Genomic DNA, 14343 nt, shown 5'->3' on the forward strand with positions numbered 1-14343 from the left:
CCACGAGCAGTGTACGTGGATGAAGCTCAACACATCAAAGGCGGAACATACGTGGCATGTATGGCCACTCCAAAGGCAGTCCTCGTTAATGCCACAACCTTTCACGCTAGCTCTATACGCGAGGCAGAGGAAGTAGCTATCGCACTGGCCATCGCGGATCCCCGCACCAAAACTATTCTAAGCGACTATAAGAGCGCCGTTCAAAATTTCGCCAAAAACTCGGTAAGTGCGCTCCCAATGCGAATTCTGCGCAAACGAACTCTCGATCACAACATCAATCTCGTATGGGTTCCGGCTCACGCGGGTAACTCCGGAAACGAGGGGTCGACCGTCTAGCCCGAGGTTAACCAACCGGGAGACGGCCGGGACCTCTCGGGAACGGACGAACCCGCCGAGGCGCCTCGCTCGTACGCGGAGATTAAAACCTTTTATCTCGAGCTAAGATGCAGGTACCCCGCCCCCCACCCCGACCTGGACAGGGTGCAAGCCACGACACTCAGACGCCTACAAAGAAAGGCAATTCTTAGCCCCTACCGATTATGTTTAATTACAAACGGTGAATACAAACCTGCATGCCCGCACTGCGATGACTGGACCCACGCGCCCCAAGACCGTATATTAGGTTCGGTTTGGTTTACGGGAGTTTAACGTCCCAAAGCGACATAGGCTATGAGGGACGCCGTAGTGAAGGGCTCCGGAAATTTCGACCACCTGAGGTGCTTTAACGTGCACTGACATTGCACAGTACACGGGCCTATAGCATTTCGCCTCCATCGAAATTCGACCGCCGCGGCCGGGATCGAACCCGCGTCTTTCGGGTCAGCAGCCTGACGCCATAACCACTGAGCCACCGCAGCATATATTATCGGAATACGCTAGCAAACCCCCTGGAATACGTTAGCAAACCCCCGACGACGACACACTTTCCAGCTTCCTCGGCGGAGGAATGGGACAAACTCTTAGCCAGTTCAAGATAAAAAACGTAGCTGGCCCTCATCACGCGAGCTCAAGAGGTCGCCCCCGACTGCAGGCCACCCTGGACTCACCCAAGCCCCAACTAATCCCTCCCCTTTTGTGGCAATAAAGTTGTAACCACCCACCACCTTGTGTGGATGCGGCCTGCCCGTTCAAATTTAGCGCACTCTTAAAGCTAAACTAGTGCTGCTCCTTAGCGGTTATAGCAAATATTACCTGGCCGTCCCAATCAAAACATAACTGACATGACCAATTCAAATTTGAGATGCCAAATGCATAGCTAATTTTGTTGTCAAAGCAAGGACAGTGATTCCAAAGGACACCTTCAAGCGACTTTCCGGATTTGGTGAATGACGACCTACTACTCTGGCAACACATGCAAGCGCCATGTGTTTTTTTGCAAAATGGCCACAAAAATACTAACGAAGCGGCGCGTATGCGCCCTCAGGAATTTAAGGTTCACGAGCCACTACCCAAAGCTGCTTAACCCGGACATTGAAGCAGAATATGCGTACACTGAAGAGCCCAAGTACCCGCCGATTCTCGACACTTCTTACCCGGCCACCAAGTTGCGCGAGAGGGAAGAATGGCGAGACAGCATCAAGGCTATGCCCACCGTTCAGCAGAAACTGCATGCAATTGCCGAGAAGGGTCGTCAGTTTTGCTACGTAGTAAACCCAGATATTTTGTACTACAACTCTCTCCCAGCGTACCAGTACGCGACGCGCACGCACCTGATCAATGGGTTGCCCGATACATACGGGCAGGTGGATGTTGAAGATGCGTACGCTCGACTGAAGCCGCACTTGGTCGATGCCATCGCCACAGAGCTGGAGGCGCATGAAAGCGGCGGAAAGTTTCGGCGGGAATGCAGCGAGTCAACCAAGCAGAAGAATATCATCACAAGCGTCTTGTCTGTGCTTTTGAAGGGCCTAGCGAAGGACGCACCTCACCTCCAGTCGGCGCAGGTCAGTAAGGCGGAAACCAACTCAAGATGTGAAATTGTGAGCGTAATGTGAGTAGCTGTCTGCTCTCATGAAGTGCGCTCACGTTCGTGCTGCTGCTAGTCACAACTATTGAACAAATAGGGGTAAAATGCGTATAAAATTTATCGGCATTCGTGAACAGTACTTACTTGCATACGCCGCGCCTTGTTGCATGTACGGTAAAAAGCAAGAGAGCACTTGATAAAATTCGTCTTTCGCCAGCGTTGAGTGCCTACAGTAGACATAAAGCCGCGTAGTACCAACAGCTGAGATGGAAACGCGGAGAAATTTGATACAGTAAGCGGTGTGGTGTCCAAAAACCAACCCTGCTTAAAAAAAAAAAATGCTTAAGTTCAGCGAAGGTACAGTAAAAGCGTTCATGAGCCTGAGTGAATGGTAAACTAAGCTACATCTAGAGTTCTTAACGAGCAGTGTTCACTTCAGCGCACATTACTTTGATGGCTGGAGCTGCTGCCACTCTTTGAAATTATGTGATGCACCCATGACAAGAAAGCAGAATATTCTAGTTATGCCTGACCATGTTGTGTGTTCCATTGTGGCAAAGTTCATGGATCATTTCTTTTTCAGGTGGACTTGACGCCACGTTGCGATTCTTTCTGGGAGCATGGCCGATACTATCCCAATGAGCGGAGATTATACAAGGGCAAGGAAACTATAACCATGAATTTGCAATACATGGACAAACCCGATGCTCAAGTCAGGATCTCAGAACCACTTGTGCCTGTGAGCAAACTAACTTCATGTGTCTTGGCTAATTACTGCACCGTCATTATGAATTTTATTTGTCTAAGCAGTCCTTAAATTGAGCTAACCTTAACCTTTCCTTTTTTTGGGCAGCACACTAGGTGTGGGTCATGCAATTATAATGTGCGCTGGGTTGAACATTTTACTACTGTTGCACAATATATGGCCCCATGTACTAAGCTGAGTTTCTCAGCTAAAGAAACAGCTGTCCGCACTGAAAAAATTGGGAAATAATTTGAAGGTGCTTGATTATTTGACAAAATTAGATGGAAAGTTGAATTTGAGAGCCATAACCACTTTTCTCAGTCGTTTCCTGTGCTTCTGTGATAACACTTTGCTTCTATTGTGTTGAGACCGGCATCGTTGCATTATTGCATAATGAAATACAGCCTTTGGCTGGCCTCCTTATGCCAGAACCCCCAAATTGATTTGCCTTTGGCTGCTTTGCTAAATAGCACCTTCTTTGCTGTCGTAGCGCTCTGCTGGAGGCAGTTTCCACTTCTGCAGTGTGCTCTTCCTTTGCGAGAGTGAGAAACGAAGGGAATGCTGACTTGGAGGGCATGTGTTGGCAGCACTTAACTTGGCACTGCTGAATTTGACTTGTTAAATTTGTCACCTTCAATAATATTATGTGCTTGTATTTGCACAAGGACAATTTACATTATTATACCTGCTGAGAAAGTGGTTTTTTACCATAAACAATATTACTTTGCATGAGAGCATTAAGGAATGTGCTTCAGAGCAGACTGATGAAAAAGAGGCTGTGAGAGATAACATAGTGATACATGGTTAAGCACTATAGCTTTGTGATTGCTGTTGCCATGCACCTACACACGTGCCTTTCACGACAGTCTCTAGAGCCAAGCAACAGAGGTGAACTGCATTTCATGTCCACGAAACTTACTGTCTAAACTGGATTGGAAAGACAAGCTGTGATTCTGGCCACTTTGTGTTCAGTACCACAATGCATTACTGATACGGCTCATGTTTGATGCACATCACACTGTGCCGTTTTTAGATGCTGACAATTTGTGCCGCAGAGGAACTGCTTGTGTTCATAGAGTAACATGCAGTGTCCTTGCGTTTTTTGCTCGTTTTTTTTTTTTCGAGGACTTGCTTAAATCTGTTTTGCGGATCCTACCATTCATACTTAAGAAAAAACCAATACTAATGGTATGCTTAAAAAGTAGCATAGTGCTTATTTCCCATTATCTTTTTTTTTCCATACAGATAGTGAGTCTGAATGACCCTCTTGTGTGCAGTAAAGAAGTTCCGGATTTTCCTTACCATCCATCATACATGAAGTTCAAGTGGAAATATAAGATGCAAACCAGCTTGCCTGGTAAATTTCCTTGAGTGATTCCGTTCTCTGTTGCCTCAACGTACAGTGTCCGGGGCAGTAACGAATGCCATTGCGTTGCCTCTGCTCTTGTATCAATGAGCCTGGTAATGGTTCATGTAGGTGCATTTTGCTTACTCTTAAATGTTTGGCAGTGGAACAGATGCTATTTTTGTACCTGGGTTAGTTGGCTAGAATTTGGCTGATCAGTTTGCTGTAATGGTTCACCAGCTTGAGAGCATGTGTCCATATTGCTTCTGGACTAACCCATTTTGTAATGTAAACAAAAGCATGTGCCTTGAACTATGTATAATCAAAGTTGGCACAGAGCCCACATATGTTTAAGCAACTATGTATACTGTGTTTCATGAGGTCTGTACATCATGGAGGAGGGTGACATGCTGTCTGCCTACGGCGTCACGCAAGCTTAGGTACCAGATCTGATGATGGCTTGTACGCTAGCTAGCAAAGCAGAACTGGAAACAAATGGCAGGCTGGTGTGGCTGTCAGTTTGGGAAGGGGATTTCATTAAGCTTTGTCGTGCAAGTTGAGTGGCAGTTTTGTTTATGGAAATATTGAAGTATTTGTTTACTACAAAAATTTAGCCAAATTGAAACCACTTAAGTATTGGTCGTCTCCATCTCTGCCGTAAAGTACATGCCTTATTGTCTGTAGTTGGGAAGCCATTTGGTGTATTTAGCCTACTATGATGTCCCAGTGGTTATGGCACAATGCTGTCTAGCACAAGTTTGTGAGTCTGATCCCTAGCGCTGCATTTCCACACAGGGAAAATGTGAAAAAAAAAAAAAGTTTTTAGTGCGTTAAAAAAAAACTACAGTTCATACAAATCGACATGGATCTTTACGCTGCAATGTGCTTTGTATTCTGGGTGCAGTTCTGGCTTGTAAAAATTGTCTAAAGGAACACCAAGTACAACGCCACCCACTTAATGTTGTCTGTGAAATTTGATTCTCTGGTTGTTTCTGGGTATATCAATGTTTGTCCGGCTGCAAAAAGCCCATTTATGGTAGAGAAAATTGAGTTTTAAAAATTTCCTCGACACATGATTCAAACTTATCATGTCCATACTGAGGAGGACTGGTTGCTGCCATTTTAGAGTGAATCACGACATAGTATAGCCTCTGGGATCCGTTGCAGAAATTCAAGGTCGAAGCACACAGTTTGCTTGCAAAATTGGCTATTGATGGCACCTGTATTTTGTAATTGGTCTTTTCTATTTTATAAAAGCTCCATTTTCTGTGAGACCAGTCTCTATGTCATTAGAATGCTGTAGTCGATCGATAAAGGCTGTCTTTTATTTGTCCTCGGCGTCCATTTAATGTAAATATACCTAGTTAGTTTCATATGTTTAGCCATATGGCCTGGTAATCAAACTGCAGACAGAATTCGTGCGCCTGGCACCAGCGTCTGCTTACTAGAGTTCGAAACAGCTGGCCACATATTCGTTTCTTGACTGGTATGGTCTGTTTATCTAATTTGCCTGCTGGCCAATTCAGTGCCAGTTTAATGTCTTGAAAGTGGCCCTGAGCTGAATACAGGGATCCGAGGTGTGCTCAACCACAAAGTTTTACACTATATTTTTAAAGCTCTGCTTCAGCAGTCACGCAGTATCAGTGTGAAGTGATATTTCATTACATACCTGTAAACCTGAAACCTGCTATGAAGCATTAAGTAAACTCGAGGAGTATTGCCAGGTCAGTTCATACAAAGTCTGCAGCTGTATTTCATGCTCAAACGATTGCTCCTCAAATCCACTACAGTGCTGTGAGAAATTAACATTGTGTCCACTTTCACTACTGCAACTTAAGAAGTTTTTGTTGAACACAGCTTATATTATTTAAGCCCAGTTGAGACTTGCATAATTGCCCCCTTTTGTTTGTAGCTGCTGACCGCAGAGCCAAGTTCTTAGCTCTGTCAAAATTATGTGGTGGTAATTAAAGGGTTAAATGTGCGTAAACATCCAAAGAAGCTTCTGTTTTGTGCGTGCTTATCTAAACCTTCTTCCAGGCACTTGGCCGCTTCACAACTGCAACTTTCCCTTGCTGAGCATACGGCAGCGCGACATGCTGACCAACCACCATGACTCCCCATTCAGAACAGCCGAGGAGGTGCAAGACGCAACGAATGCCGCAGCTCTGCTCACAGGTTTTGGCTGGCTCAATGGTGTGGCAACGCAGCTGGGTATGCAAGCACTAATTATGCGACTTTTGACTTATGGTTGCCGCTAGGCCAGTAAATAGTGCCCATGCTTGTTACTGTTGCTGAGGCGAGGTTTGACCGAGTAGAACTTGCATTTTGGTACCACAGTTGCATCAGTGACCACTAACGAGAGCTCACTAATGAGCCGGTGACTAGTGAAGGATTACAGTTTGTTGCTGCATTATGATAAAGGATGTCAAGTCTGCAGATACCGACACACTGCACATAATAATAATTGGTTTTTGGGGGGGGAAAGGAAATGGCGCAGTATCTGTCTCATATATCGTTGGACACCTGAACCGCGCCGTAAGGGAAGGGTAAAGGAGGGAGTTAAAGAAGAAAGGAAGAGAGAGGTGCCATAGTGGAGGGCTCTGGAATAATTTCGACTGCACAGCTAACTGACGTTATTTTAGTAAACCAGTAACAAAAGCAGGGGCATGTGGGGGTGTCCTCCAATCCCCCAAGCAAAAAATTTTACACAGGAAAACCATTCCGAAGTGCATGTTTTGGACCAAAGCATTTGAAAAAATACACCCCCTTCCCCTCTCGTCTGCCCCCTCTAAGAGAGACCCATAAATCTGCCCCTGAGAAACATTATAGTGTTTCTTGAATTGATATGAGAATAAGCTGTATGGCAAAAGGATGGGTACATTGTGAATGTTATGTTGTGTTCTTGCAGGATTCACCATATACCACGATCCCACCTACCCTCTGGTTACCCAGATCATCAACACAGATGGGCAGCACTGGACATTTGCAGTATACCAGCTCAACACGCTTCGTTTCCACAAAGACTATTATGAAAGCAACCCACTTCGCAACCTTTGCTGGACATCTGGCAACCTACGGCTTTTTGAAGCCTATGAAAATGGGGAGCTGAAGGGCGTAGATGATAGCGTGTTCAAACATCTGCTCCGGTTCATGCTTTGTCAGCCCAAGGTGCCTGAAGGGGTGGAGCTTCGTCCATACTTGGGCACAGATGACCGGCCTGAAGAAGAGATGCTAGAGCAATGGTCGAGATGGATGAAACGCTATGACTGTCGGTTCAACTTGGGAGAAGCTATCAAAAAGGAAGTGCCCCTTTGGGTCAAGATCTACAAGTGGCACCCAGATGCTCCACCTTCGCCACATATCAAGCTAAAATAACCTCTGCAACAGTGGGGATACATAGCTGTATTTTCTTTTTCCTAGTAGTGACCTTGATGAATTAAAATCTGAGTTTAGTATACATTGACCCTTTACAGCACAGGTCATGTTGTGATCATAGCTTTTTGGCTTTGTTTTTTGCAGTTGTTGGCACCAAGAAAAAGCAGCTTACTCTGGGCCTCGCAGTAGATAATGAGCTGTGAAAGGAGGGATATGTTAGTGCTACAAAGGGCTCGGTCATGGCTAGATTATGCCCGTTTGTCTGCATTGATGCACGCATCAATAATTTTTTTACTCACTGAATGCTGTTTCTTTTTCTCTCATGCTAAATTTGTGAGCTTTATAAACATTTGTGGCATTTGTGGGTAGCTAACATCCATCACCCTTCGAGTATGGAGAGTACGGGGTTGGTCAAAAGTTCCCAGGCCACAGGGTCTGCTTTTCATACTTATATCCTGGCACTTATGACGCCGATAAAGCTTTCAAGGCTCTCAGAGGTTAGAATGATACTACTTCTACCCTGTAGAGATATTTTGAGCTTCGGTGGTGTCGTAACATCCCGACTATGCTGCTCAAAAGCAGACCCTGCATTGACCTACCCTGTACATTCGGTGGATAGAGCTTGAGAGAGTGAGAGTAATATGTTTATTATGAACCTTCTCTGCTCTTGTCATTTGACGTGATTTATGGAGGAGAACAGAAGGGCACCAGGAAAAGGTAGAGAATGTTGTTTTGAGCATAGGGTTTCACCTAAAGGGAAAGGTTGCTTCATGATCGTTAACCAATACAGCAATCATTCATGTGTGCATTTAGTATTTGATTTGGCAAGTAACTGGATGAAAATCTGTTTTATTTTCCGAGACATACATTCATGAAGTGCTGTTCAGAAGCTCGGAAGCCTGCACGAACATTTTAGAGGGGCACTAGTTTATTTTGTTTTTGAATTAATGTATTTTGGATAAAGTAACCTTCATCACGGCACTGCTGTGATTCCACAGCTGAACCTACTCTTCTGGCCAAACACCAGCCGAGCCAAAAGCCAAGTTTTTACTTTGCAGCATTGCTGTAATGAATGAAGCACAACTGTCTAAGAAACTTGCATAGGTGGTGTCGACCTTTTTTTCCTCGGAAAATTTTCACAAACTGGTCTGAAGTGGTACGTAGCCCTCACAAATAAAATGCAAAGTCAACCCGTTAACTTTTTTTTTTGTTCAAGCCTGAGCTGAGAGAACAGTTAGGAGATGTTTAAATAGAGGGAAATCAGAAAGAGAAACTACACACTCTACCTTTAATTTATATGCTCATTCAGAGCATTTGGGGAAAGCTCCTTCGAGATAACTTTTCAGAAGCACTCTCTTCAGGAGCATTTGTGTGAACCACTACAAGAGGAATTAAGCAGCTGTTATAATCATTACAAGCATTCCAAGCCATTTACAGTCAGTCACTCTGTACATTGCAGTCTTCCTGTACACTTAACATTGGAAGCTGATGTGCGATCAGCTTAACATCTGAAGCTTCCAGCAGAAGTTTCTTCGAAGTGTAGGTGGTTGCCGGAGAGCTGGATCTGAAACAAGTTTCAAAAAGTGTTTTCAGCACTTGGATCCAGAAGACAGGCCATCTGATACATACCTGAAATTACATGCTCCACAATCTTCTGCTTCTGCACTGCTTCGGCAATCAAAGTGGAAGATGAGTGCGGGCCGAGAGGCTGGGTTTCAAAAGAAACGTAGTGATAATTATGCATGAACCACTGTGACAGCACAGTAAGGTGCAAGTAGCAGTTTACCTGTACAGGATACATGTTGTGTGAAAGCTATTTGGAGAGTCTCAAGCAAATCTATGAACTGTGCTTTGCAGTAGTACACTTTAGCAGCATTTACAAATTGCATAATGGTTTCCTCTCCACAGTGCAGTGTCTAGTACTCTCAGCAAATCTAAAAGCTGCATGACAAAAAAATGTTTGTGGTACTCTTGGAGCTACATTCTCAGCACCTACATCTTCTAGCATGTAAAAATCACTGCTCCTTTCACACAGCACTGTAGACATTTTATTGCAGTTTGAGTCCACAAATAAGGCAACTACGTTTACGTTTTCCTCAGAGCTACCTTAACGTTGTGAAACTGTCTACAGCTGCTTCAGTCACAGTGCCCTCATATGGAGTGCTTTCTACTTGATTTAAGATCGCACACGAGGAAGGAGAAAAAAACTGGAGGGGACACTTAAGCTCTGCCTTAAGGGTATGACGCGATAGCGTTAATGAGTGAATGCCCATATATGCAGAATTGGTCATTCTCTATTTTACGTTCCTAGATCGCTGGGAGTCCTCATTCCACTTCTGGAGCAGTGGTGCAGCGGCAATGTGCCACTGTCCCGGCAGGTGGCTGTTTCAAGCACAGCCACCGGTGGGGCTTGTGAGTTGTTCTTCCCGAGTAACCTCTCACGATTAATCACTGACAGTTTGTTCACGGTCCGGTGGGCAAGTTGTGACGACGTCACAAGGTCATGTGACCCATTTGGCAGGCACCACATTCCATCTGCTTTTTCCGACATGAGGGTACTAACGCTATCACGTTAAAAGAGTTGCACATTGCCTGCATCAAGCCCCCTAAGTAATCAATGGCCATTTGGCAGAGCATACCCGTCCACTCTAAAAAGGTGAACATAGTACATGCAATTAGCACTCTGAGAACTAACCTCTTAAAATGTTGACACTACCAAAACATAGCCAAAGAAACTGCAGATGAAAAATTTGTCTATACTTCTGTTACCCATCGCCGATATGCTAATCCTAGTGCGGAACTGCTCTAATAACCAAAAAATTATCCGCATGCCTCTCTTTGCAACCAAATGCATTTGCACATCTGTGTGCAACTGTCTGACTTGCGACATTCTTACGAGGTGCGAGTAAAGGACTTGCCAGGGAGCTTTCAGCTGTCTCTGGTGGCCAAACAGAGGGAATGCTTTTTTCTATGGTGTCCAGCAATGCTGCAAACCCATATTGCAGGCTCCTGGCATCTTCGTCCAGGCCACAGAGCACCAAGGCACGCAGAAGGTCTCTGCACTCCTCTGGAAATCATAGCAAAATTTTGTGCGGATGAAAATTTCATGTTCAAAAGACGTTTTATCAAATATAAGTAGGGTTGCATATTTCGGTTGAAACAAAAAAAAAAAATAATAAAATACGCCGAATTTAATTTTTTAAACCCTGTTTTAACAAGAAATTTAGTATTCTTGACATATGCGACACTGCTAACTGCTATTTAGTTCTAAAGTTCGCTCTCAAAGAAGAGCAATAACGTACGGAAGCCAGGGGCGTGGTGACATGGTGTACCGTTCGATTGAATAGAGCAGTTGTCCATTTATTGTTCCACTAACCTTACACGTCTCTGCAGCTCCACCTCGTCCCCAAACGTCATCCACTAGTGTAGCACTGTTCACTGTGGTCTCTCACTTAAGGCAGCCACTTGGTTAAGGACGTTTCTACACTGAATTTAAGTTTGCTCAAAACCCTGCATAAGTGTCATGAAAAGGTGCTTCAGCTGCAGTTCTATCGCTGTCAACACACAAGCCACGCGATTCCCTGCGCTCTTGCCCAACAGCCCAGTGATACGATGGCATCCCACTTGTCGAACTAAAGTTTCACTTGCATTTTTGTTCAATGGTTCTATCATTCGACTTACATCACCGATTTCTTTTTTGATACTTCCTTCTGCAATTAAGCACCGCTATAAGTGCGTTTCTGGTAATTATGAACATTAGTGCATTAATTACTAACAAATTGAATGTTCATGCTGACAAAAAAGCCTAGGCAAGCTGCAAGTGACTTGACCACACCTAAAAAATAAAAATGGTAATCCATCTGTAGCAAAGCAATATTTGCCAAAAAAAAACTGCATTCTGAAATTAACACTGATAACAGTCCCCCCAATTTTCAGAAAATAAAAACCGAAAAGTCCAACCCCTTAAATATAAGCAACAGCTGCATGCAACCAATCGCTCCAAGCATAGAAAAACATCAGTTGGGTGTATTTTTAACAGGCTTAAGAAAACAGCGATTTTCTGGTTCGAAGCAAATTTAAAGTGAGTAGTAATTTCCTTCGAACAACTTAAATAATTTTGGCACATAGAAGAGGCCGAATGGCACAATCATGAAAAAAGAAATTAGCTGTGGTTTAACTACTGTTGAACCTGGTTAGACAGCGAAAGCTGTGGTGTATCGGGCAACTATATGCGGCTTGGCATCTGTAACATTGAGTTCCGGAAAACTTCACTACTAGCTTAATTCACTCATAATTAAATTATTCACAAACGCCTCGGTACATAACTCAAAGATACATTTCTAAGACATCTGCACATTCATTAGACACACGCCATCTGCTGGACCATCGCCGTACATCGCGTGTTGAGGTTTTAGTGGGTGCAGCATGATGGCACTACGACTGCACATCATGCATGAAGGAAATTCACCGGAAACGTACTTCGCTATTCGCCTAATTGGGATGTCTGTAATTTACATGCTCGTAATTAAATTATTCATGCACGTCTCGGTACATATCTCAAAGATACATTTCTTAGACACCTGTGCGCCTTCATTTACTTCCAATAGTCAAACAGTTGTGGCGGAGTGGAAGTGTCCCAGTCTGATATGCCGGAGGCCCAAGTTCGATTCCCACCTACACCACAATTTTTGTTTTTTTGTAATTGAGGCCGCTTCAAAGTCATATCTGGGTCGTAACATGACCTTCAAGGTTTGTATGTGAGAAGTGGAGCTTTCGCTGCAAAACAAGGAGCACTGCACTGAAGCAGCGTCGGAGTCACTGAAATTATGACATATCAGCATTGAGGCTATGTCGACCTTTAATGCAAACTGCATTCCAAAATTGGGGAACACGTGGAACCGACCTATTTGCGGGGTTTGAGTAAGTGTAGCCAAGTAGTGGGTATTACGCCGCTCGAGCTGGTGCCGTTACCGCCATGACCCGTTGAGCTCCAAGTGAAAAAAAAATGGTTAATTCGTATACAAATTGGTCACATTAAGGAAAAGTTAACTGTGTGCCATATAACCGGATTGCTAGCGCTAGCGGGAAGGTAACACAAGAGCAGACTTCCAGTTAAGGCTTCCTGTAATCTCCAGAGTATGTATTGCGTCGGGATTTGAAACTAAAGGACTGCTGGCAGTATAGTCAGTTCAATTTCCCGCATGGTCAGGGTGGCCGGACACAAGTGGAAGGTATGGAAGTGCCCTGTTTTATCGTTTTTAATCACCACTTGCCTCCGACTGCCGATTTTAATTGCAACTGCATCACTGCACCGCTGTTGCTTTTAACCGTGCACGCACTCTGCAATGCCATCCTGCAAAAAGTATGTGGAACCGCAACCATATGAAACAAGCGTTCCAGAAAAGTTATTCGTTTGAGATGAATCAATAATTAGGATCGAATCGAATATCAAATACTTTACAATTCGACCTAATATTCGAAATTATCAAATATGTGTTCACACAAGCCTAACTTTTAAACGCACTGTAGGAGCTGGCTTATGCCCTGCATACTTTATACAGGTCAGTGGACAGTACCTGCATCTCCAAGTTTCATACATATGTAGTCTTCACACCATTACCAAAATGAGATATCAGTCTGTGTAGTAAAAATGAATGTGCATAGGGCAAGATGAATTATACTTGGGCGCCGCTCTTAAAGGTGTGGTAGGCAACAAAATTGTCAGTATTATTTACAACAACACATAAAAACATGCTTTCCCTAATAAGGGCTCCAAATGGATTTAAAACAAGGTTTAATAATTTAACATGCATAGAAATCTTTGTATTATGGCATGAATTAGAGTTGCAATGGCTGCTGTTGGCTGTCGTACCACTGTTTGCAGTGCTGCTGCCAGAACAACATATAACGCCGTTTTTTTTTTATCTTAAAGGGCAACTGCACCACTTTTCGAGAATTCCATGCTATTCAAGGATTCAAATCTAAATAGGTTGTAGGTAAAGCATGCAAAGAGTTCTGGCGCTAGCATTTAAAATAGTGACGTAATCGACGATTAAATTTCGGGCTTCTCCTCACAGCACCAGAGGAGTGTGGAGAAGCTTGGTACGACATCGCGGAAGGTAAGATTTCAAATTTCTGCTGCCGCCAACCACACCCTGCCATGCATAGTTCGATGCTGCCAAACAATGCTCGGAGGCCTTTGCCTTCGGTGGCGGTTTTTTTTACTCGAAAGCAAGCATTTATGCGTTGGAAAACATATGCAGTTACCCTTTAAAGGGATACTGAAGACAAATTGACGTTGGTCTGCATAGGCAGATTAGACAGACACTGCTTTCACTGAGAACTGAGCTTATATAAGCTAAAAAAAGGCCAAAATATGAAATACATCGTCATCGCCACAGGCCAATTTCGCAAGTAGACTGCGGTGCATCAACATAGATTTTTGGCATGAATCCCAGAGGCTAGGCTAACCACCATTCACTTCAGTCCATTGATATCAAAGTCCCTTTCGGTGTGGACATCACGAGTTTGAATTGAGTGGCGGAAAAATTTTCACATGCAACTTTCTAAGCAATAAATGTGTTTTTTGCTGTCGGGCAAACATCAATACACCCAGAAAGAATTTCAGAACAGATTTTTTACAAAGAGCGAAAATTGGATGGAGTTTTCTTCAGTGCCTCTAGAAAATCTGCCTCCAAAGTCCTCGCAATGACCGCTCGGCACACTTGCCTTGCAGTTTGTCAGTCGATGAAGCCACTTCTGCAAGTGCGATGACGAGCGCCAAGTCCTCGTAACGAGAGCCCTCTTTCAACATGTACTTCTTCCGCTCCTGTTTTTTACGATTCCTTGATGTCCTCATGGTGGCAATCGACCTGAAGGAGTACACATGTGAAACCGGTGCTACACAGACAC

At 44.0% G+C, this 14343-nt stretch overlaps 2 protein-coding genes across 2 annotated transcripts in view; one reads left to right on the forward strand and one right to left on the reverse strand.

Moving 5' to 3' along the window:
- The first annotated feature begins 1310 nt into the window (after positions 1-1310).
- Positions 1311-7513, forward strand: mRpS30 (mitochondrial ribosomal protein S30). The gene is made up of 5 exons (XM_077657994.1): positions 1311-1943; positions 2550-2705; positions 3957-4068; positions 6094-6267; positions 6965-7513. The coding sequence occupies exons 1-5, from the start codon at positions 1326-1328 to the stop codon at positions 7429-7431; spliced, it is 1527 nt and encodes a 508-aa protein (XP_077514120.1). The 5' UTR covers positions 1311-1325; the 3' UTR covers positions 7432-7513.
- A 747-nt stretch (positions 7514-8260) lies between these two features.
- Positions 8261-14343, reverse strand: part of Elp1 (elongator complex protein 1) — a 41596-nt gene continuing 35513 nt past the window's right edge. Inside the window, exons 30-33 of the mRNA XM_077657993.1 lie at positions 14161-14303; positions 10350-10498; positions 9061-9139; positions 8261-8995 (exon numbers count right to left, since the gene is read on the reverse strand). Of these exons, the coding sequence (XP_077514119.1) occupies positions 8928-8995; positions 9061-9139; positions 10350-10498; positions 14161-14303 (439 nt within the window). The 3' untranslated portion in view covers positions 8261-8927. The remainder of the gene's footprint in view (positions 8996-9060; positions 9140-10349; positions 10499-14160; positions 14304-14343) is intronic.

This window comes from Amblyomma americanum, chromosome 3, assembly GCF_052857255.1.
Source record: "Amblyomma americanum isolate KBUSLIRL-KWMA chromosome 3, ASM5285725v1, whole genome shotgun sequence".
In the NCBI taxonomy this organism is placed as follows: domain Eukaryota; kingdom Metazoa; phylum Arthropoda; class Arachnida; order Ixodida; family Ixodidae; genus Amblyomma; species Amblyomma americanum.